General features: G+C 58.7%; 8 protein-coding genes across 8 annotated transcripts; 4 read left to right on the forward strand and 4 right to left on the reverse strand.

Annotated features, from left to right (window-relative positions):
• Positions 1-594: 594 nt before the first annotated feature.
• On the reverse strand, positions 595-2765 carry FA10DRAFT_266969 (Calreticulin-domain-containing protein). Its single transcript, XM_025521722.1, has 4 exons — positions 2586-2765; positions 2106-2516; positions 1711-2040; positions 595-1633 (listed from the first exon to the last, which is right to left on the reverse strand). The coding sequence occupies exons 1-4, from the start codon at positions 2679-2681 to the stop codon at positions 785-787; spliced, it is 1686 nt and encodes a 561-aa protein (XP_025377693.1). The 5' UTR covers positions 2682-2765; the 3' UTR covers positions 595-784.
• A 314-nt stretch (positions 2766-3079) lies between these two features.
• Positions 3080-9854, forward strand: FA10DRAFT_286205 (hypothetical protein; the record flags this gene model as incomplete). Its single annotated transcript, XM_025524059.1, has 4 exons — positions 3080-3174; positions 3239-3710; positions 3787-7164; positions 7227-9854. The coding sequence occupies 4 exons, from the start codon at positions 3080-3082 to the stop codon at positions 9852-9854; spliced, it is 6573 nt and encodes a 2190-aa protein (XP_025377694.1).
• Positions 9855-9948: 94 nt separating this feature from the next.
• On the reverse strand, positions 9949-12021 carry FA10DRAFT_252003 (UFD1-domain-containing protein). Its single transcript, XM_025519633.1, has 8 exons — positions 11954-12021; positions 11729-11894; positions 11630-11662; positions 11417-11550; positions 11225-11355; positions 10698-11159; positions 10471-10621; positions 9949-10407 (listed from the first exon to the last, which is right to left on the reverse strand). Exons 1-8 carry the CDS (start codon positions 11960-11962, stop codon positions 10201-10203), a joined length of 1293 nt encoding a protein of 430 aa, XP_025377695.1. The 5' UTR covers positions 11963-12021; the 3' UTR covers positions 9949-10200.
• A 629-nt stretch (positions 12022-12650) lies between these two features.
• On the forward strand, positions 12651-13822 carry FA10DRAFT_260324 (hypothetical protein; the record flags this gene model as incomplete). The annotated part of the gene is made up of 2 exons (XM_025520007.1): positions 12651-13381; positions 13450-13822. The coding sequence occupies 2 exons, from the start codon at positions 12651-12653 to the stop codon at positions 13820-13822; spliced, it is 1104 nt and encodes a 367-aa protein (XP_025377696.1).
• A 919-nt stretch (positions 13823-14741) lies between these two features.
• Positions 14742-16686, forward strand: FA10DRAFT_266972 (hypothetical protein). Its single transcript, XM_025521723.1, has one exon. The coding sequence runs from the start codon at positions 15167-15169 to the stop codon at positions 16283-16285; it is 1119 nt and encodes a 372-aa protein (XP_025377697.1). The 5' UTR covers positions 14742-15166; the 3' UTR covers positions 16286-16686.
• FA10DRAFT_114749 (hypothetical protein) lies at positions 16403-17533 on the reverse strand. Its single transcript, XM_025517890.1, has 3 exons — positions 17405-17533; positions 16758-17325; positions 16403-16686 (listed from the first exon to the last, which is right to left on the reverse strand). Exons 1-3 carry the CDS (start codon positions 17450-17452, stop codon positions 16520-16522), a joined length of 783 nt encoding a protein of 260 aa, XP_025377698.1. The 5' UTR covers positions 17453-17533; the 3' UTR covers positions 16403-16519.
• A 97-nt stretch (positions 17534-17630) lies between these two features.
• FA10DRAFT_266973 (putative TCP1-component of chaperonin-containing T-complex) lies at positions 17631-19452 on the forward strand. The gene has a single exon (XM_025521724.1). The coding sequence runs from the start codon at positions 17640-17642 to the stop codon at positions 19314-19316; it is 1677 nt and encodes a 558-aa protein (XP_025377699.1). The 5' UTR covers positions 17631-17639; the 3' UTR covers positions 19317-19452.
• Positions 19453-19655: 203 nt separating this feature from the next.
• FA10DRAFT_260326 (HPP-domain-containing protein) lies at positions 19656-21139 on the reverse strand (the record flags this gene model as incomplete). The annotated part of the gene is made up of 3 exons (XM_025520008.1): positions 19656-19697; positions 19744-21005; positions 21094-21139. 3 exons carry the CDS (start codon positions 21137-21139, stop codon positions 19656-19658), a joined length of 1350 nt encoding a protein of 449 aa, XP_025377700.1.
• Positions 21140-21266: the final 127 nt, after the last annotated feature.

The following is a 21266-nucleotide window of genomic DNA, read 5'->3' on the forward strand; positions in this document are numbered from 1 at the left end:
CAGCCAAGGTCAGGGTCAAAGTGAGGGACAGGGTCAGGGTCAAGATGGCAGTGGCGCGCAAGGAGGCGGACAGGGCCAGCCACAGTCCGGCCACGGCGCACAGGGTGACTATCCGACGCGGCAGGACAGCAGCGGCGTGCATGCGCCCACGCCTGCGCCCGGCGCAGATGGGGGATGGGGTCCTGCCATTGGGACAGGCATCGGTTATGGCATGCTTGGCGGCGGCAGCAGGCAGGCCCCGGACGACGGCGGCAGCGCTTCTTCACCTTCACCACCTCCGCCTTCTTCTTCCTCGTCTTCAGCTGCTCCGCCCCCGCAGCAGCAGCAGTACGGCGAGCAAGACTTCGGACAGGGACAGGAAGAGGTGTGGGGAGACGGTGCGGACCCCTGGGCCGAGCCTGAGCAGCCGCACGCCGGTGAAGACAGCTTCGGCGGCGGTGGTGGTGGTGGTGGTGGTGGCGGATGGAGTCTCAGCGACTTTCTGCCAGGCGGAGGAGACGGCGGATGGGGCGAGTGATGGGAGAAAAGGCCAGGAAGGAATGACTAGATACCCTCACCGCGAGCACGACCGGTCGGCCGGACGGGACGGCAATGCATGCATTCACCATTTATTCAATTTTATTCCTTCTTTCCTTGCTTCATCTGTTTGAATGTATCAGGGGCAAGGATGAACACAAAATGGGAGAAAAGGGGGGAAGATTAGGCTTCGACTATGGGAAGGAAGCAGAGGTACACTGGTTCTTTTTGTGGTAAGGAAGAAAAGAGAAGAGAGAGAGACAGCGGCCTACTCGTCGTCATCGGCGTCCTGGGCAGTGGTGGCCTTGCTTCGCTTCTTGACCTCGCCATCCTTTGCGGCAACAGCCGTCGTCTTTGCCTTTGGCGCATCGACCTTCTTTGCCGGCTTGGCCGAAGGGGCAGCCTTGGCCGAAGAAGAGCCACCAAAGGCGGCGCCAATGATGCCGACGAGGCCAAAGAGGCCAGCAAAGACCGTGGCGATGAGACCAGCGACTTGCGGCTGCGCCTTAATGGCCTCGATGGGGTCCCTTCGGACCGCCTCAGCAAAGTCTTCGACCTGGCCACGCAACCGGTTGACCATGCCAGCAAGGTCATCGGTCGACTTGCCGCTCTCCGCCTCGGCCTTCTTCTCCTCGGCCTTCTCCCCGTTCTGCTCAATGACGAGCTTCTCGTCGAATTGCTCCCTCGCGAGCTGGCGGGCGTCTTCGATCGAGTGGCCGACGTAGATGTTGTCGAAGAGAATGTCCTCGTCCATGGTCCAGAGCTCGAAGCCGATGCCGGCAATGCGCGAAAAGTGGTTGGGGTTCTCGTCCTCGTAGTAGTCGGGGTTGGCAATCTTGCGGGGTGCCCAGGGGCCCTTGTAAGCCGGGTTGTCGATCATGGGAGCCATCCACTTGCCCTTGTACGCTGGGTTCCGGATCATGGGCCGGGTCCAGGGTCCGCAGCCGGGTGCCTCATCGCACTTGGGGTTGGGAACCAGGGGCGCCACCCACTCGCCGTCCTCCTCCTCGTCCCACTCCTCGGGCTTGACGGCCTCGGGGTCGGGCACGGTCAAAGGTTCGTCGTCGAGCCAGCCCTCGGGCTTCTCGGTGCTCTCGTCGGGGATCTCCAGGGGAGCCTGTGCAAGAAGAAGGGAGAGGTCAGCAACTTGATGGTCATCGTTACGCATTCAGGGCACAATTGGTCTCAGCTCACCTCTTCGTCCCAGTCCTCGGGCTTGGTGGCCTTGGCGTCCACGATGCGGGCCTCGTCAACCCAGTCGGAAGGCTTCTTATCCTTGGGGTCATCGATTTCCTTTGGCGGGTTGACGGGCGGGTCAAAGTCCTCGAGGAGGCTGCCCGTCTTCTTCGAATCATGGTTGATGAAGATCTCGTAGGTGTTGTTGGGGTGGACGTGGAGCGTGTAGAGGCTCGTCACCTTTGCGAGCTTGGCGTATGGAGGGTACTTGAGGTGCTTCTCCTCCAGCTCGCCCGTCTTCGGGTTCTTGTGTCGGAAGATGAAGTGGACCTTGTTGGTGGCTCCGCACTGGAAGGAAGCTGGTTAGCCTGGAGGAAGTACGCATAGAGGGAGGTGACAGGTGAACTACGCACCTTGTCAGCACCAAACATGATTGTATAGGGGGTCTTGTCGGAAAATTCTTTTGCCTGAATACCCTCTGGGCTCTCGGTGAGGAGCTTGAGGTAGGCACCGCCACAGGTGAGACCGTTTTGGGGCTTGGCCTCGTACTGGATGACCAAAGGCTTGCCCTCGAGGGCGGCCGCCCTGGGGTCAACGACCTCGGCAAATTGCGCCGAGATGGCGTGCTGAGCGGCCTTTGTCTTCGCGACGAGACCCGTGTCGCCTGCCAGACCGGGGAAGACGGTGGGCTCCTCGACGGACCACTGGCCCACGTAGGAGAAGACCTCGCCACCTTGCTGTTCCTTGGTCGCCGACGAGGGCGACCACCGCGACTCCCAGTCGGGCGTGAACTGCTCCAAGAACGGTGCCTTGATGTCGGAAGGCTATATCAGAGACCGAGGGATTGCTCAGTCAGTTACATGTCGCTCTGCTCCTTTCACTGCCCAACTTACAATGAACTCCTTGCGCGCCTTTTCGCCCTCCTCGGCACTGACCAGGCTGGCAGCCAGGATCATGCCGAGAGCAGCAGCAGCAGCTTGGGGCTTCATCTTCTAGAGAGAAAATGAGAGAAGACGATGGAAGCAAGATGGAACGATGAGAAGGAAGGGCGGTGTGGCTGCAGAATGGTCAGTTGGGAAGGAAGGAGCGAGCGCGAGGAGACTCTTCCAAAAGTTCCATTCGTCTCTTTAGCTTCGACAAGCTCTAAAACGGCCGGCATCTGCCACGTCGTTACACGTAAGAGGCCTGTGCGAAGAGGTGACCGGACCTCGTGGGCTTCGAAGACGCGCACGTGACTCGGACCTTTGGCAGCCTCGTCCATCTCTCGACGAAAAGTGGAAGCGCGACCGACGGCGAGCTTCACTGGCAAACGGGACCCCTGCCACACCAGCCAGTCCGGACCCGACGGACGAAACGGTGGGCGGAAGGACTGCGGACGAACAGGGCTATGGAGGAAGCTGAGCTGCCGACGTCAGCTGCCGAGGCTTCTTCGCTCGTGTCGAGCTGCCTGCAGTCATGGGAATCCGACGGCCGAGATCAGCTGTGAGAATCACTTGGCAACATCGTCCGATGCGATCCAAGGCCTTCCTTGCTTTTGTCGTTTCAGCACGCTCATCATCCTCTTCTCCTCTCGGCTCCTTTCTCGTGTGGCTTCCCATCTCCTCTCCCTTCTCCGAAACCATCACAGTCACAGCGCATTCGACGCAGCATGCGCAACCCTCTCTCAGGGCAGCTCACAGTCCTCCAAGGCGGTGCCGGCCCTGACGCTGCTCCTTCACGCGTTATTCTCGTCTCAGGCATTTCGTCCACAGCTTACGACTGAGAGCTTCTCAGGCATCTTTGAGCACGTCGTTGAAGAGACCAAAGACCATGGCTTGGTCGACGCCGTGCTCGATGTGATCTGGAGTGTCGATGCAGAAATCGATGCCCGGAAAGAGCTTGTTCTCGCCGAAGATGAAGCAACTGATCACGTCAAAACGCTGACGCCCGACCTTGTCGACCAAGTCAACGGCGCAAACCTCGATGGTCAGGTCGATGCAGCAAAGCAAAGACTCGCGGATGTCGTCCGAGAGCTTCTCGTGAGCATCTCCAGCCGATCCAAGATCTCTCTGACACAGTCCATGTCACTCACTCAAACACCTCTGTCGACTACAGAAAAATGACTTTTTTTCGCGCGAGCTGGTATCAGAGAGACTTGAGGTGCCGCTCTTGCACGCAGTAGGCTTGGTGCAGGACCAAACGGCCTTCAACCGCAGAGGGATAAGGATCAACACGGCCACGCTCTACAAGCAGCAAAAGTTCAACCTGCTCAGAGAGGAGAATGAGGGGTACTCGGGCCTCATAGGCGAGCTCATCGGTGGCATGGGGCCCCCTATCGCTGCGGTGACGACTCAGACCGGGTCGGTCGAGGTAGTGGAGCGTGAGGGTGAAGAGGAGCGAAATCGAAGGGCGAGAAAGGTCATGAACGACATTTCAGCGCTCATCGGCTACTTTGATCTGGATCCAAACCGAGTGCTGGACATCATCATCGACATCTTCTCCACCAATGTCGTCCGTCACTGGCCTTTTTTCCTTGCCCTTTTGGCCTCGTCGCCCTGGGGCAAGGAGAGGGCAAAGGGAAAGGGAGTGGTCGATGGCTCCTCTTCCTCTTCCTCCCACGTCGGACCTGTCGACATGAGCTTGTCAGATGACCTTGGCAACCACACTTGCGCACAGGTTCTTGGCTTTAAATTTGGGTTTTACCAGACGGAGACGAACGAAAAGACACCCGATGAGCTCTACCTCATGACAGCTCTCATGATCCGCGAGGGCTACGTGCGCTTCTCCGACATCTACACGCACCTGACCCCTGACGAAAAGGGCATGTCGATGCTCCAGGAACAGTACCAGAATGCCCTCAGTGACAAAGTCATGAGTGCAAGAGGCAATGCTCTCTCAATGGCCGCTCCTCTCACCCAAGAGGAGACAACATCGCAGGGCGGTGGCACTTCTTCGGCAAAGGAAAAGGCAGCAGCGGAGGCGGCAGCAGCAGCAAAGGTTCCGCCAAATCAGGTCGTCGGGCTACTCAAAGCTCTCCTCGGCATTGGTCAGCTCAAGCATGCACTCTTCATCCTCGCAAGATATCCCTGGCTTGGTGGTGCCTTTCCCGAGGTCGCGGATCTCTATTCCCGCCTTTTACGGGTCATACTGGCCCCCGCGTATGCCACCGTCTCTCTGTCGACGCAGATTGCTGCGTTGTCTCAGCTGTCGGCCCCCCGACTTCGCTACGATCCAAAGAAGCAAGCCTTGGCTGAGGCTGCGCCACCGCAGCCGGTCGTAACGCAAATCGCTCCGGAGCCGCTTACAAGCGCCCACTGGCATCCCGTCTACTTCTATCCCCACTGGCAGAGCCTGCTGCCGGGCTGCTCTATTGCCGACCTTCTCTCCAACTTTATACCGCTGCTTCGGATCTTGGGAGCTCAACTCCACCGCGACACTGTGCTGCTCCAGCAGCTTTGCCGGTTGGGAAAGGCGGCGATGCGAATCGCAGTCGGCTCCGCGGCGCGGGAAGACGACAAGACGGCGTGGCTCGAGGTCGTCCGGTCTTTCCTCTTGCCAGCCCTCTCCATGACCTCGGGCAACTCCGGTCTCGTGTCCGAGGTCTGGCTTATCATTCGACAACTGCCTTACACCGAGCGCTATGCCCTGTATGGCGAATGGAAGTATTCGATCTACAAGCGGCCTGAGCTCCGTGTTCGACAGGCGGAGACGGAGAAAGAAGCAAAGGGGATTCTTAAGCGTATCAGCAGTGACAATCTGAAGCTGTCGGGTCGAGCGTTGGCCAAGGCTTCCCATGCCAACCCCACTGTCTTCTTCACTGTTGCTCTCAACCAGGTGCAGGCGTACGACAACCTCATTGCACCCATCGTGGAATCCGCCAAATACTTGACCCACTTCGAGTACGACGTCTTTGGTTTCAACCTCATTGACGCTCTGTGCAACCCTGAAAAGGAAAGGACGAAGCAGGACGGTACGAGCGTCAGCCAGTGGCTCAAGAGTCTTGCTGCCTTCACCGGCACCCTCTACCGAAGATATGCTATGATGGACTGCTCTCCAGTGCTGCAGTACATTGCCAACCAGCTCAAGGAGAACAACTCGAAGGACCTCGTCATTATTCGCGAGCTCGTCCTCAAGATGGCAGGCATCGAGCCGTTGGCCAATTTGTCCGATGCCCAGATTGCCGCCTTGACGGGCGGTCGGCTTCTCAGAATGGAGGCCATGATGGTGGCCAATGCAGCGGTGGCGACCACGGCAAGGGCGAATCTCCGCAGGAGCGGTGCTCGCCTTCTGGCGGCATTGCTCGACTCGAGGATGGCGATCCCTCTTTTGGTCCTGATCGCTCAGCAACGTCAGGCTTGCGTCCATCTTGTTCCAGAGAGCGAGGCTCATCTCAAGTACCTCGGCAACCTTTTCGACACCTGTCAAGAGGTCCTCTTCCAGTACATTGAGTTCCTACATAACCAGCTCGAACCTAGTGCATACGCAAGCCTCATGCCTACCCTCAAAGACCTTGTCGGCAGGTTTGGCGTTGAGCCGGCCATTGGCTTCCATATCGCGCGCCCTCGTCTGATTCACCGGATGCGTGCTATTGACGCAGCAGAAACCGAGGAAAGGCTACGAAAGGAACTCCTGGCCAGCAAGGCGAAGAATAAGCCGACACCGTCAGTTGCTGTCAAGACCGATGACGATGTGAAGATGGGAGAAGCAGGTGCTGCGGACGAAGCTGCAAAGGACGAGTCGAAGGGTGCCAATGGAGAAGAGGCAAGCGGGAAGGAGGGAGAGGCAAAGGCGACGGAGGAGGACGTGAAGGCGACTGAAGCGGAGGAAGGCAAGGAAGGCGAAGGTCATGATGCCAAGAGAAATGAGGACGAGACACACGGTGCTCAGTCATCCGACGTAGAGATGGTCAATGGCGAAGCCACGGAAGCCGCCACCGCCCTGCAGCCACAAGAAGCTTTGGCAGTTGAGGCTTCCGTCCAGGCACGGCCCATCTGGAGAGCCGGGCTCGAAGAGGCCCTTGATGCGGCTGAGGAGGTTCTCGACGAGGACGTCAAAGAGTTTCTGGGCGTCCATTTCTACGCCACATTCTGGCAGCTGAGCCTGGCCGACATTGTGGTTCCATCGGAAAGGTACGACCAAGAAATGAAGGCAGTACAGGCTGTCATCAACGCCAATCCCGAGGACGCGCGCAGAGGCAAGCAGGTCAACCACAAGCTCCGTATTCAAGCTCAAGATCTCATGGCACAGCTCAAGGCCGAGCTGAAGCAGCAGACGCTGGCCCATCAAGCCACTAGGAAGCGCATTAACGTTGAGAAGGATCACTGGTTCCCCAACACGCCACGGCGTTTGACGATCGTCCAGCAACTGACGCAACACTGTCTTGTCCCCCGAGCGCTCTTGTCGTCGACGGACGCCATCTTTGCTGGCCGATTTGTGAAGCTGATGCACGCCTGTGGCACTCGCAACTTCTCAAGCTTGACGGTGTATGACAAGGTGAGTGGCTTTTCGCATCTATCTCTTGAAGGGCTTCGCTGATCAACACCCATGTAATACAGCTTCTCACCGAGCAAGTGGCTCCTCTCATCTTCAGCTCGACCGAGAATGAGGCACGGAATCTGGCTCGGTTCCTCCAGGTCATCTTGACCGACCTCAATTCATGGTTTTTGGACGCGAAGCGATACGAGAAGGAAGCCAAGGGCCAGGACCTGCCGGGCTTCCAGCTTCGTTGGGGCGACAGACACGGTGGCGAGAAGATTCCAGAGCAAGACCTGCTGAGCCACGAGCAGTTCAGGACGTTGCTCCAGAGATGGCACAACCACCTTCGTACAGCTCTGCGAGAATGTTTGAGATCGCGCGAGTACATGAGGATCCGCAATGCCGTTGTCGTCATGACGAGAATCGCGGTGCAATTCCCGCTCTGGGATGCGCACGGAAACGAGATGCTCGAGAGCGTCACAGCTATGACGAACGAGGAGCAGCGAGGAGATCTAAAGATCCTTGGTCAAGGTCTGCTGGCAACTCTCAAGAAGCAGCAGAAGTCATGGATTGGAAAGAAACCACCTGCTCGCCCGCCCGCCCCCGCCTCTGGCTCTCAAGCTCAATCAAGCGAATCGCAAAAGACGACGCCAGCTCCCGCAGCTGCAGCTAAGAAAGACACAACGAGAGCGGCCCAGACGCCAGCGAGCAATGGCGACAAGCGTGAGCCTGGGGAGGCTGCCCCTGCCAAAGCGCAGAGCTCGACACTGCCGGTGCGACCTACTCCCTCTCGAACGTCTTCATCTTCGCTGCCGTCTCGCCCTTCTCGACAGCCAGGTACTGCTGAGCGAGAGTCAAGCAAGGTCAATGGCAGCAGTCAGCGGAGTAGCAGCGATGCAACCAATCCTTCGATTCACGCCGCTCGCCAGGCGGTGCTGGATAGTATGAATCCGCCAAAGAGTCCTGCTTCCACGCCTGGTGCCCAAGCCACACGAGATCGCGCAAGGCCGTCTGCCGGTGGAGCGAGCGAAAGCAGGGCGAGCAGTCTGCGAGACAAGGACTTAGCCACTGACGGAGGAGTCACTTCGGCATCCCGCTCTGCTCAAGCTTCGCCAAGGCGATCGCGAGAGCCAGAGAGTCCCAGAGTGATCGAGGCGCCCGACGTGGAAGCGAGGAGGGGCAGTAGCAGTCGTGCTGTCAGTCGGGCGTCGAGCGAGGATTCAAGTCAAGGACGACGATCAGACAGGAGAGACCGCGATCGCGACCGTGACCGTGATCGCGATCGACGCGAGAAGGACTCTGGTAGTGATCGCCACAGAGACCGTGACCGTGACCGTGACCGGGATCGCGAGCGGACCCGTGATCGTGATCGTAGTGATAGATCCACCGGCACCCGCGATCGCCGCGATCGTGATCGAGACCGGGATGTTGACCGCTCCAAAGAGCGGGAGATTGCCTCGGCACCTCGGCGCCGCGACCGAGAGGACGTGACTCCTGCCCAATCGCCGCGCGAAGAAGCTCCGCCAGCGGCTGCACCTCCGAGTGGGCCACGTTCATCACGCGACCGTCCTCAGGGCAGCACGTCGAGAAGACCGAGCGACCTTTTCGATAATCGGTCATCATCGCGAAAGACTGATGACGCAGCGACGACCCAATCATCCGCGCCTGGAAACTCGACACCTCGGAATACTGAGCCTCCCCGGGGCCCTGCTGTGGATCGTGACTCAAGAGGCACTCCGTCCGGACCTTCTTCAAGCTCCCGAGGGGCAATCGATCGTGACCGAGTCTCGAGTCGGGATCTCGCAGGTCCTTCTCCTCGCGAAATCCAGCGCGAAAGGGAGAGGGGGAAGGAGCGAGAGCGGGAGAGGCCAGCTTCTGACCGTTCTGTACCGGCTTCGGCGGATAAAGGACCGACAGAAGCAGCGACTGCTGACTCGGCGCCGCGTGGGCTCGATCAAAGTCCGACCTCGTCTTCCAACAATGTTGCTGCCGGGAAGAAGCGATCGTTGGCCGATCGTCTTTCCGCTGCGTCACCCGAACAACCGCCTACATCCGCCAGTGGCCCACCGCCATCCCTGGAGCGAAGGCCCTCAGCGCACGATGGACCACGTCGCTCATCTCCGTCGCAATCCCGCCAGCCGTCTGGCGACGGACCGAAACGCGAGTCTCCGAATGCTGGAGGTGGTGCAGGCGGTGGAGACGAGGAACCCGAGTCAAAACGGATTAAGATCAATCGAGACAAATTAGTCAGTCGCGATCGCAAGGGGTGGTGGAGGCCTGGGGACGGCAGCAGCGACGATCGCCCACCCTCGTCGCCTTCCGCTTCGACACAACAGCCAGCGGGAGTCACTGAAAGGCAAGCCTCGTCAAGCGGGGGTGGTACGAGATCAGCGCCTTCTCCCTCTGCTGCTGCTCAGACACCTCCCGCAACTCCAGCTGCTTCGGCTGCGGCTGCACCACCGCCAGGCGAAGGTGGCTTGTCCATCTTTGGATCTGGCTCCCGGGGCAGAGACAAGGAGCGAGACTATCGCGGCGGCGGCGAGCGCTCCAATGGCCGAGGCGGACACGACTACGACCGCGAGCGCGATCAGGGTGGCCGCGGCGGAAGGCACTCATCCGGGGGCGGCAGTTTCGGTGCCGGCGGCGCAGGAGGAGGCGCAGAGAGAGATCGGAGGCGAAGAGAGAGGAGGTCTGGGGCTGGAAACTAAAGATCAAAAACAAATACTTACACGCTCATACACAAACACTCTCAATTCACATGCACACACACACACACACACCCCTCTGAACTTCTTCTAGCAAATGCCCCATATCTTTGTCACACGTACTCACTCACATTCTCGAAATGGAAGAATCGGATTTATCAGCATCGCCGTTTTAGACCTCTCTAAGGAGCGGAAAGAGAGGCCTTCTGACGGGAAGATACCGAGAGCGAAGTTTGAACAGATGAAGACAGGGTGGACGCTGGACAGGAGAATGCGAGCTCGTGCTAGATTACACTTGAAAGAGAGAGGAAGACACTGGTGGGGACAATGGGAGGGAGGACAGAATCTTCTACAGCTCGTCCGAGTCCGAGTCGATTTCAATGACGTCGTCGTCTCGACCGTTGCTGGGCTTGTTGCCGCCGAGGCGCTGGCCCTCTCCACTGCCGCTCCCTCCTAACGTCTGACCTGGGCTGCTTGATGATGCAGCGACACCACCGTTCGTCGATGCCCGAGGTGTTCTGCCTGAAAGGGTGTTACCCGAGCCCGAGAACGATTCCTGCTTTCCGTTCACAGTGAGCTTGAATTGCAAATGAATGGACAAAGACAGAGAGAAACTCACAGCCGGTGCCTTTGGGTCTCCCCCTGCCGCCTCCTTCCCACCGAGCGGAATGACTTCGTAGCCGAAGAAAAGCTTGCCAAAGGGCAAATTCAAGGCTGCCGGCACCTTCTTTTCGCCCAGCTGCGTGTCATTGGTGACGATTCTCGGTTGGCTGAAGGGAGAAAGATTGAGAGTGATTAGCCTATGTTTCAGCAGGTAAGGTCAAGGCAAGATGCAGCACCACTCACTCGGTTTTTCGAATCATACTGTACTTGTCGACGGACTCAATGGCCTTGTTGGCCTTTCCCTTTGGCTTCTTGCCGCTCAGGCTCTGTCCTGCGCCCCTGAAAGGTCCACTTGCGGCTGCTTCTGCGGCGCTCGCTGCGGCCCCGCCGGCCCCTCCTCCTACCACAGTGCCGTCAGAGCTCTTCGGTGTGCTTGTCCCGCTAGGACTGATGCTGTCGTACCGCTCCGTGTCGATGTTCAGCTTGCTAGCCATCGTCGGCGGTGGCGGCCTTGGCTCTCGCTTTGGCTCGACATATCCCTTCGGAGGCGCAAAGTCCACCTCGAGATCCGTATCGATGATGCTGATCCCTTCTGCTTCTGGCTGCGTCTCCATGATGAGAACTTCAAAGGTGAGGCAGTTGTACGAGAACTCGACGATGTCGCCCTTTGTCAGTGTCGAGAAGTTGCGAAAGGCCGATTCGAGACTGCAGATGACCCCCACCCAGTCAGCCCCATTCCATTGCTCTTAACGGCGCAGCTCTTTACTCACACTGCCTTTGGGTCGGCGATCTCGAGGAAGTCAACCGTTTGAGGCTCCAATTTGACGAGCTTGCCCTTCGGTAGCGTCTTGCCTCGAAGCCGAATAGGATCACCTTCACTGAGGTTTAGTGTTCTCATCATCTGGCACTAAACGTCAGTACAATTGCTTTTTCCCGGGTTCAGTTCAGTCATAACCACTCACCCATGCTGGAAGGTGAACATGGCCCTCTTCGGCGATAAACTCCAAGACACCGGCGTGTGTCGTCCTCTGGTCGGCCAGGTTGACACCGGTGTTCTGCAGTTCGAAGAGCCAGGGACTCTCAATTTCCATCTGGGCTATAGTGTGTCAAGGTACGGAGCTCTCCAGTCAGCACTCTGTTGGGGTAGTCAAGGAATATCTTTGTCAAGCACTCACTCAATCGTGCGAGGGCTGATGTGGGCAAGATGACTGCGTGAAGGGCAAGTGAAGGTTAGCACCCGGACCCGCCTCTTCGAGACATTCGTTGCCACCCACTTTTTCCTCCATAGCTGACGTTCGGCCGCTCCTTGCCGGGCAGCATCGCCATGCTGTACGCCTTGAAGAACTCATCGTAGTGTTCGGGTCGGGTAGAGAAGCGCGGATCGTCAAGGCCGCCGCCCATGAAGCCACCCAGGCCACCGAAGCCAAAGCGGCCACCGAACTGCAAGTAAGTTCAGCAAGCAGTCTAGAGCAGTCTTCTCCGTAGAGGGACTAGCTCACCATGTCCATTTTGACAGCGTTGTCAAGTCGACTGTAGGACCCCGAGACTGGCGAAAGGGTGAGAAGGATGGCCAAGGTCGAAAGCTTGTCAGTAGAGCCAAAGACGCGCGGTTTCTTAGCACGCGAGCGAGAACAGGTCTCTCGACAGGTGGAGGCATCGGGGAGTTGGACCAGTCAGATTGGACACGGTGCCCCCTTTCTCCCCCCGTCCTGAACAACGATGCTGAGCCTTCTGGCTCGACCAGCCACCACAGGTTGCCGGTCAGCTCTTGCATGCTCAGCATCTGTCACGACCTTTGTGGCCATTCGGCGGTCACCAGTTGCTTCGCAGCTGCAATTCCCGCGATTCCCGTCGACGCGAGCTAGCTCAACACAGCCGAGCGTCACAAAGGCAAATGGAGTCAGGTCAACGGTGCCCAGCACCACGAGCCCCGACTTTGCCAAGGGGGATGGCGAGCCTACCAAAGACGAGAACGACGATCGCGGTTATCTGGCGTTCACCAAGGCTTCGCTTTTCAAGCTGACGCTGCCCCTGCAGCCGCCTTCCTCAGACCCCAGCTCACCGACGTCTAAAGCGTCTTCGGCTTACTCTCTGGTGCAGCAAGCCAAGAGAGCGGCGCAAGAACGCGAAGAGGCAAGAAAGGAAGCGGCAAAATCTTCAGTGGAGGAGACGGAAGCATGGGAGAAGCGCGCCGACATGGGACAGAGCGTTTCTCAAGTAGACCCCATCTCTCGCGAAGAGGCAGCCTCGCCCAGAAAGGGCAGCAAGGCCACAGAGGCGACATCCGACAGCAGCAAACCGAGCAAGCGCCTGGGACTCCACGGTCCAGAGATGGGGGAGCCTGCCGATGACCCGGCGTCGGAATTTGACGCGAGGGCACCCGCACACTCGGTCGTCTTCCTTCTCCACTCTGGCCAGCCGCTGTCGTACGTCGCCAGCCTCATCGAAGCAGAAGGCCCAGGCTTTGGCGACGAGGTCGTGGCAAAGGACATATCCTTCCACTCGCGCCGCTACGACTCGAAGCGCTGGAGTCCGGCCACATCGATTGGTGACTTTCTCCGAGACGCCGCCCGGATCGGCTCGTTTGTCATTCGGCTCAATCCAAAGGGAACGTCGTCATCTCCATCCGACATTGAGCCGCGCAACATCTTCGTCTCGGTGCCCTCGTTTGAGGACCGGACGCGATACCTGAGGAGCACGCTCTACGCTAAGACGTACGAGATCGAACGCATGGTCAAGCTCAAGGGAGAGTGCGACGCGCTGGCTCGCGTTGGTACAAGACGCTTCGCTTTCGGCGGTGCTGCCATCCTGGGCGCATGGTGGATTGCCGTCGCCTACGGCACTTTCTTCACCGAATATTCCTGGGATTTGTTGGAACCGGTCACCTATCTCACCGGCCTCGGCGTCTTCATGTGCGGTTACGTATGGTAAGTATCATGGTCAGAAGCACTGAGTTGAGAAACAACAAGGAGCTGACAGACGACGTCTCTCTTAGGTTCCTGGTCCACAATCGAGAGGTCTCTTACCGTGCAGTGCTCAGCGAGACGACCACTCGACGGCAGCAGAAGCTGTACATCCAGAAGGGCTTCAATTTGGAGAGGTACGAGGATCTAATCGATGAGTGCAAGGAGCTGCGCAAGCACATCAAGCGCGTCGCAGAGGACTACGACCTCGAGTGGGAGCAGGGCAAAGGGTCTAGCGGGCACAACAAGCGGGCACTTGACATTGTCCGCAAGAGAGAGGCTCAGGACCGTGCGCCCAAGGTCATCAAGACGGAGAGCGAAGAGGAGGAGCAGGAAGGCGACGAGGGCGTCTCGGGAAGCGACGAGGAAGAGCAAAAGAAGAAGGAAGAGTCCGGGTCGAGATAGCACTTGGCATGCATACACAACATACACGTACGGTATACCACACGCACTTTGCACAATCTCATAGAGAAAGAATCGGTTGTGTAGCTTGATGCCAACGGGAAAGGGCAGGCCCCCACTCGGAGAAGACACCGAACGCGAACTGTCCTGACATGCGGGGAACTCTGCTCAGCCACGAGGGCACGCTTGACTGAGGTAAAGCCTTTTCTTTACTGGCCAGCCATCGTGACGCTGTGCAGTAGCTGTGCCGACAATTTTCCCGACACTTTTACCGATAAAACTGCCGGCAGGTACTTTCGAAGTGGCTTGTTCAGCTTTGCGCTCAGGAGCCCTACACATCCACTGCAAAGATAAGACAAGCCAGACATCTCTTTTTCCCATCGGACCTTACACCCGATTTGACCGTAGAGAGAGAAGACTCGGAATTCCGATATGCGAAGGGTGAGAGGGGCAGAGGAGCGCGTCCGGCCGTAGGAATTCGTCCGCGCTTAAGATTTTAAATGGCTTGTCGAGTCACACTTGCAGGCAAGAGCATGCGCCTCTGCCTCCGTGATCACTGCTCGCGCCAAGCGCATCCCCTCGATCTCTCGATAACTCGACTGCCATTGTGCGTTGGCGCGTCTACTCCGTCGACAGACGTGGAAAAGAAGTCTTCCACCCCCTTCTTTCGCAGTGCTAGATAGAGGATGGGGAGTACTAGTCGCTCGCTTGTTCCCAAGCAGGGGAGCGCGACACGGCTCGAGATTTAGACTAATTCAGATCAATCTTGTATTCCCGATGTAAAATGTAATTGGAAGGCCGTTCCTCTCCTGCGACGACATCCCGTGTTGCCGGACACTGCTGTGGCGCCAAGGGCAGATTTTGCATCGCCGTCGAAATAAATTGCACAAAAGGGCAGAATTGAGACAGGCGACTGTTCCCCATCTTTCTTTCTTCTCACAAACCAAGCAACCACCATCTCACTTTCCCCCTCCCCCTTCGTAGGATAGCGACACCTCCGACACCAAAGCAACTAGACGCTGTTCTACGACTTTGTCCATCTTGCACCCCACTGGTCTCTAGAAGACCCTTAACATCCCCGACTGGCACAACCGAGACAAACACCACCACCACCCGGAATGTCTCAATTCGCTTAAACGCCCGCCTCTCGAGGCACTCTTTCGTAGACCAGACTATCAATCTTTAGTCTCCTTCTACCAGTCTTCGACCACCTCTTTTGGGTCGAATCGCTCGTCGAATTCAACTTTTACCAACTCGCAACCACCACCATTGTCGAACCAACCGGTTCGGCCTTTATCTCTGCCAACATGGCTTCTCCCTCAGTTCGCAAGCGCCTACCGCTTGCCCATGTCGTCTGCCCTGGACCATCTCAATCACAACAACAACAACAACAACAACAACAACAACAACCAGCACCAAGTGCCCTTTTTTGCCATGATGAGCAACAACAAGGGACGTTCGTTTGCGGGTCAGGAGCGCTCCGTCGCTCCTGATCTCGCCGCCTTCGATTTCCAAGATGAAGCAGCAGTAACTTCGGTCAACTCTACCTTCGGTCAACAGCACATCGGCAACGATGACTTCTTCTCGAGTCCAGAATGGACCGACCCCTCTCCCGCTCTCACAAACTCGTTGTCCTTTGACCTCGACTCGTGCGACCCCAGCCCGCTCCTGGTAGACAACTACGAGGGTGAAGCCCCCGAACTGGCCGGCATCCCCCTCTTTGGCGACTACCGCCCTCAGCACCAGCTGGACCAGTCGGACAAGGCGACGGTCGACGCCAATGACTTCCCCCTCTTTGGCTCCGTTGCCTCGTCGGAGCCGCAGTCGGCACCTTCGCCGACCAGCGGCAAGCGCGCACAGATGGCCTTCAAGCCCCTGCAGGACTCGTTTGAAGACCCCACTGCGGTTCTTCTCCGTGCCCTCAGCAACGCTGCCCGCGCTCAGACGGCCACCGGCGATGATACCACCAAGGACGCGACGCCCATGACGGCCTCGCCCGCTGCCATCTCTTCCTCTCCCCCTTCTCCCTTCTTCCAGCCTCGCAACGAGTCTTCTCTGGAGTCGACAAAGTCGAACACCACTTCAACGGTGGATGAGGCCCAGCGCGGAATCAAGCGCCGTCACCGTGGCGCCGACCTCCTTCCTCTGGATGCGCCCATCCAACCTCGTCACTACAAGACTCCTTCGGCTACTTCTCGCAAGGCGTCCAAGACTTCTGCCGACCAGCAGGCGAGCAACCAGGACCCCTTCTCTGCCGAGGAGGCTGCGTTGGCCGCCGAAAAGGACCCCGTCGTCGCCAAGCGTCTGAGCAACACTCTCGCTGCTCGTCGTAGTCGTCACCGCAAGGCCGAAGAGCTTCGCACCCTCCACGAGACCATCGAGGATCTCCAGGCCGAGGTCGAGATGTGGAAGAGCCGGTGTCAGCGCGCAGAGGACGAGCGTGAGAAGGCCCTTGGTCGTGTGTAATGTCGTTTCAGCCCCATTCCCTTTCCGTTTTCCCTCTCTTTATTCCCAGTCTCAGGTTCCCTACTCGTCGACTTTCTTTGTGTTTCTCAACTTTCTGGGTTCTTCTTCCCTCCCCCAAAAGGAGACTGACCAACGGTCAAGAGTCTTCACTTTGTTTCTTTACCTTGTTTTAGTTCCTCTTCTTCCTTCTAACCGAGAGGTTTCTGAATTGATTGAGATTCTTCCTCTTCATTATCATGCATTCGTGCGAGGACTGGTTCCGTAGAAGTTGCACCGTGACAGGCCATCGAGGAGCTGGACGCCAGCCTTGGCACCGTCGATGATGGCGACCTTGCTTGCAGCTTCCTGACCGATCGCATCGGCGACCCCTGACCGCACGAGCTCCTCCATGCCGGCCATGCCTTGAGAGCGTTGAGTGGGAGGATGAGACCGCAGCAGCATTTAGAGCAGAAAGACATTCGCTCCTACTCACCTGCACATCCCAGGATGATGGCACCAGCGTTTCTCTGGGCAAGCAGCGCAGCTTTTTCACGAATCACACGGTGCACCTTTTCTCTGACGCTTGGCTCGCGGTCCTGCAGCTCGAGCACGCCGAGGTCCGTCGGCACGCAGCCGGCGTAGCGCGTCGAGGCGCCGCCGAGGTACTGGAGCACGCCCTGATCGATGTCCGACACCATGGCGCGGCCCGTGGTGAGGATGCCAAAGGGCGCGCCGCTGGAGCACGCCAGCGCGGCTGAGACGGCCGTGTCGAGGATGTGAAGCGCCGGCACGCCCGGGCAGGCCTGGCGGATCATGCCCGCGAGCGGGTGGTTGGAGAAGCAGCAGACGAGCACGGCTCGGTGCGCGCGTCGGATCTCGGTGTCGTCGCTGAAGGATCGGGCGCTGCCTGCGCCCGAGGTGAAGACAGCTTGGGCCGACTGGATCGACGTGACGGCATCATTGATCGACGGCGGCGAGGCGGACGGGCCCGTCAGGAAGGTGAGGCGCGTCGTTGGCGAGCACACGGGACGCAGTGCATCCTCAAGAGCTTTTGTGATCGACTAGAGAAAAGCGCTCTCTCTCGCTCAGCTTTTGTTGCAAAGTGCAGGCTCCCTCCCATCTTTGCCTCTCTTCTCTCACCTCGCTTGAGTTGGGGTTGATCACCAGGATCGTGCGTTGCTCCTCCATCTTGTCCGTTTGACGGTGTTGGTCTGACTGATCTTCCGAGGCAAGCGGCTCCAGGGAGGCCAAAAATAAAGCTCATCTGTGAGAGGAAAAGAATCACGTGTCGCTCGCTGCCTCGCGCTTCTTTCTTCCGTCGTCTTCCTCAATTGTGCGCTTCCCATTGCCATTCCACTGCGTACATCTACAAGCCATGGCGCAGCTCTTCCACAAGGACCCGCGCAATGCGGGCCTGTTCATCGGAGGCGAACGCATGTCGGGCTCCGAGATTCGCGACCAGAACGTGCTGGCGGCGCAGTCGATTGCCAACATTGTCAAGTCGAGCCTGGGACCCGTCGGTCTGGACAAGATGCTTGTCGATGACATTGGCGACGTGACGATTTCCAATGACGGCGCGACGATTCTGCAGCTGCTGGAGGTCGATCAACCCGCAGGTAGGATCCTCGTTGAGCTGGCGCAACAGCAAGACAAGGAAGTCGGCGACGGCACCACATCGGTTGTCATCATTGCCGCTGAACTGCTCCGGCGCGCCAACGATCTCGTCCGAAACAAAATTCACCCCACGACAATCATCACGGGCTACCGGCTGGCATGCCGCGAGGCGTGCAAGTACATGCAGGACCAGCTCAGCACCAAGGTCGACACCCTGGGCAAGGAGAGCCTGATCAATGTGGCCAAGACGAGCATGGCGAGCAAGGTGATTGGCAGCGACGACGACTTTTTCGCACAGCTCGCCGTCGATGCGATGCTGGCCGTCAAGACGATCAACCCGAGGGGCGAGATCAAGTACCCCGTCAAGGCCGTCAACGTGCTCAAGGCCCATGGAAAGTCGGCGCGCGAGAGCCTCTTCATCAATGGCTATGCGCTCAACTGCACCGTGGCGTCGCAGGCAATGAAGACGCGGATCCGCAACGCAAAGATTGCGTGCCTGGACATCAACCTGCACAAGCAGCGCATGCACATGGGCGTCCACATTACCATCGACGACCCAGACCAGCTGGAGAAGATTCGGGCGAGGGAGAGCGAGATGGTGCTGGAGCGCGTGCGAAAGATTCTCGCCGCGGGCGCAAATGTCATTCTGACAACGAAGGGCATCGACGACCTCTGCCTCAAGGAGTTTGTCGAGGCGGGCGCCATGGGTGTTCGGCGGTGCCGCAAGGAGGACCTGAGGAGGATCGCAAAGGCCACGGGCGGCCAGCTCATCTCGAGCTTGGCCAACCTCGAGGGCGAGGAGACGTTTGAGGCCAGCAGCCTGGGCCACGCTGACGAGGTCGCCCAGGAGCGCATCTCGGACGATGAGCTGATTCTGATCCGGGGCACAAAGACGGTCAGCTCCTCGTCGATTGTGCTCCGAGGCGCCAACGACTACATGCTCGACGAGATGGAGCGGTCGCTGCACGACTCGCTGAGCGTCATCAAGCGCACCCTCGAGAGCGGCAGTGTCGTGCCCGGCGGCGGCGCAGTCGAGTCGGCCCTGAGCATCTACCTCGAAAACTTTGCCACGACGCTCGGCTCGCGCGAGCAGCTGGCCATTGCCGAGTTTGCCCAGGCGCTCCTCGTGATTCCCAAGACGCTGGCCGTCAATGCGGCAAAGGACAGCACCGACCTCGTGGCCAAGCTGCGGGCGTACCACAACGCAGCCCAGAGCGCGAGCGCAAACGACCCGAAAAAGAATCTGCGATTCTACGGCCTGGACCTCCTCAACGGCCAGGTTCGCGACAACCTCCGTGCGGGCGTGCTGGAGCCGACGGTGAGCAAGGTCAGGAGCCTCAAGAGCAGCCTCGAGGCGGCCACGAGCCTGCTCAGAATCGACGATGCCGTGCGGGTGGAGCCGCCGCCGCAGGAGGAGGACCCGCATGCGCACATGTAGACTTGCCACAATCAAAGAGGGGTAGAGAGAATCATCATCATGCAAAAAAAAGGAAAGGAACATATATCCTCATGCAAGAACTGTGATTGCAGTTGTGACTTATGGGTATCATTGCCCTTGACAGTGGATTTGGGATGAATGTCCACAATGATGATGCTTGTAAAAGGAACTACAGGCGCTTCACAGCTGCCGTCTCCCATCTCGATGGTCGCTCCGTCCGTTCGTCCCCTTCCTCGTCATGACCTTCGCTTTCCTCCTCGACGAATGCTTCGGGGTCGTGTGCGCGGTCGACATGAGTTGAATTGGAAGCCGTCCAAGGCGACTCGTCGTGCCATTCAGTCACGCCCTTGAGCTTGCCAGGCTGCACCTCCTTCTCGGTGTCTGTCGGCGATTGAGTCGTCGTGGTTTTCTGAGTCTCGCTTGCGACTTTTTCCTCCTCGGCCTTTGGGTGCCTCTTGCGGGACACCCAGTCGATGATCCACTGGCTTGTGTTGCCAGCATGCGGGCTTGGCGGGCTGGGTGCCCAGAAAGATGAGTGCGGATACCGCATCCGGCCCAGATTCATCCACAGGAGCGCCCAAAGGAGCATGAGGACGGACGAGAGGAGCACGACGGGGATCACCTTCCATCCGAGGCGCGCCACGTCGCTATTGGTGGCGCAGAGGAGCGCCGTGGCGCCGCCGGGCGGATGCAGTGTGCCCGTCATCATCATCACGCACAGGGCTGAGCCGACGCTGAGCGCACCGGCGAGCCAGACGAGCGAGTTGCTCCGGTCGGTCAGATTGATGTTGTAGTTCGGCGAGAGCGCGACGAGCTTGGTGATGATGACACCCGTGAGCGCCGAGAGCGTCTGGCCGCCGACGAATGCGCGTGGCTGGGCTAGCGGCGAGGCAGGGGTGGCATAAAGAAGGACCGAAGAGGCGCCAAAGGAGCCAATGATGACGGGCGACTGCCATGGATGCGGAGGCAGGTCCTTTGACGAGGAAAAGTGCGAGGGCCGCGCAAAGATGACCTCGACGATGGCGATGCCGACGAAGCCGCCGATCCAGGCCCAGAGGAGCGCCTCGGCCTGCCGCGGTAGCCAGCGGACAAAGGGAAGGAGGGGAGGAAAGGGCTCATCGGCCTTTTGCTTTTCCGAGAGGAGGTGCTTGGGACGACGGTAGCCGAGAAAGTGCGGCAGAGGGTGAGGCAAGAGGCGAACGGCGAGAGGGGTTGGCTCCTCTTCCTTCGGTTGTTGCTTTGCACTCTCGATGTCGCGGGGATTGGCGATCCGCTCCGGCCCTGCTAATGCGATTGGCTTGGACTTGGACCGAGACCGAGACCGGCTTGCTCCCTTTTCCTTGAGCATCTCCCTCTCCTCTGACACGCTCACGCTCCTCTCGCCCTCGCCGACCTCCCGCATTCCGACAGGCGTCCTGGACCGGCCCACAAATGTGCCCCGACTCGTTGATCGCCCCGTCCTCGATCCTCCTCCTCCTCCAACGAGCGTGGGGCTGGGCGAGACGGACGTGACGCGCGTCTGTCGGACCCTCGAGTAGCTGCGGCCGGCCCGTTGGTGCGACGTCGAGCGGTTCCTCGCCATCGAGACTCCGCCGCCATTCTCCGTGTCGGGCCGCCCCTCTGCATTCACGGCGGTCGAGGACATGATAGATCCCACTACTTCAGTCCGCAACGGGAGCTGGCTGTTGACTAGACACAGAGAAGAGACTCGCTCTTGGAAGGGGGAGGCGAAGAAGGGACCAGCCCAGAGGTAAAACTAGTAGTAGAAGCAACCAACCTATGCCGACATATTCGGCAGACTGGCGCCAGTGGAGGCTGCCCATTGCGGGGTTCATCTAAGTCACGTGTCACGCAGTCCGAGAAGACCGCGATGAAGAACAAAAGGACAGACCAAGTACGCAACCTTGAGTCAGGGTTTTTGGGAGTAAACAGAGTGAATGCAAGCTTAAG

The sequence above is a fragment of the Acaromyces ingoldii genome (assembly GCF_003144295.1).
Source record: "Acaromyces ingoldii strain MCA 4198 unplaced genomic scaffold FA10scaffold_3, whole genome shotgun sequence".
NCBI classification, from domain to species: domain Eukaryota; kingdom Fungi; phylum Basidiomycota; class Exobasidiomycetes; order Exobasidiales; family Cryptobasidiaceae; genus Acaromyces; species Acaromyces ingoldii.

Coding starts and splice junctions, on each gene's coding strand:
- FA10DRAFT_266969 (XM_025521722.1), bottom strand. CDS start 2,681: ATGAAGCCCCAAGCTGCTGCTGCTGCTCTCGGCATGATCCTGGCTGCC. Junction 2,517..2,585: donor AGGCGCGCAAGGAGTTCATT/GTAAGTTGGGCA, acceptor TCTCTGATATAG/CCTTCCGACATCAAGGCACC. Junction 1,634..1,710: donor CCGAGGACTGGGACGAAGAG/GTGAGCTGAGAC, acceptor CTTCTTGCACAG/GCTCCCCTGGAGATCCCCGA.
- FA10DRAFT_252003 (XM_025519633.1), bottom strand. Junction 11,663..11,728: donor CGTCAGCTATGGAGGAAAAA/GTGGGTGGCAAC, acceptor CCCTTCACGCAG/TCATCTTGCCCACATCAGCC. Junction 11,160..11,224: donor ATCGCCGACCCAAAGGCAGT/GTGAGTAAAGAG, acceptor GGTCATCTGCAG/TCTCGAATCGGCCTTTCGCA.
- FA10DRAFT_266972 (XM_025521723.1), top strand. CDS start 15,167: ATGTCGTCTGCCCTGGACCATCTCAATCACAACAACAACAACAACAAC.
- FA10DRAFT_114749 (XM_025517890.1), bottom strand. CDS start 17,452: ATGGAGGAGCAACGCACGATCCTGGTGATCAACCCCAACTCAAGCGAG. Junction 17,326..17,404: donor TCAACCCCAACTCAAGCGAG/GTGAGAGAAGAG, acceptor GCTTTTCTCTAG/TCGATCACAAAAGCTCTTGA. Junction 16,687..16,757: donor CATCATCCTGGGATGTGCAG/GTGAGTAGGAGC, acceptor AACGCTCTCAAG/GCATGGCCGGCATGGAGGAG.
- FA10DRAFT_266973 (XM_025521724.1), top strand. CDS start 17,640: ATGGCGCAGCTCTTCCACAAGGACCCGCGCAATGCGGGCCTGTTCATC.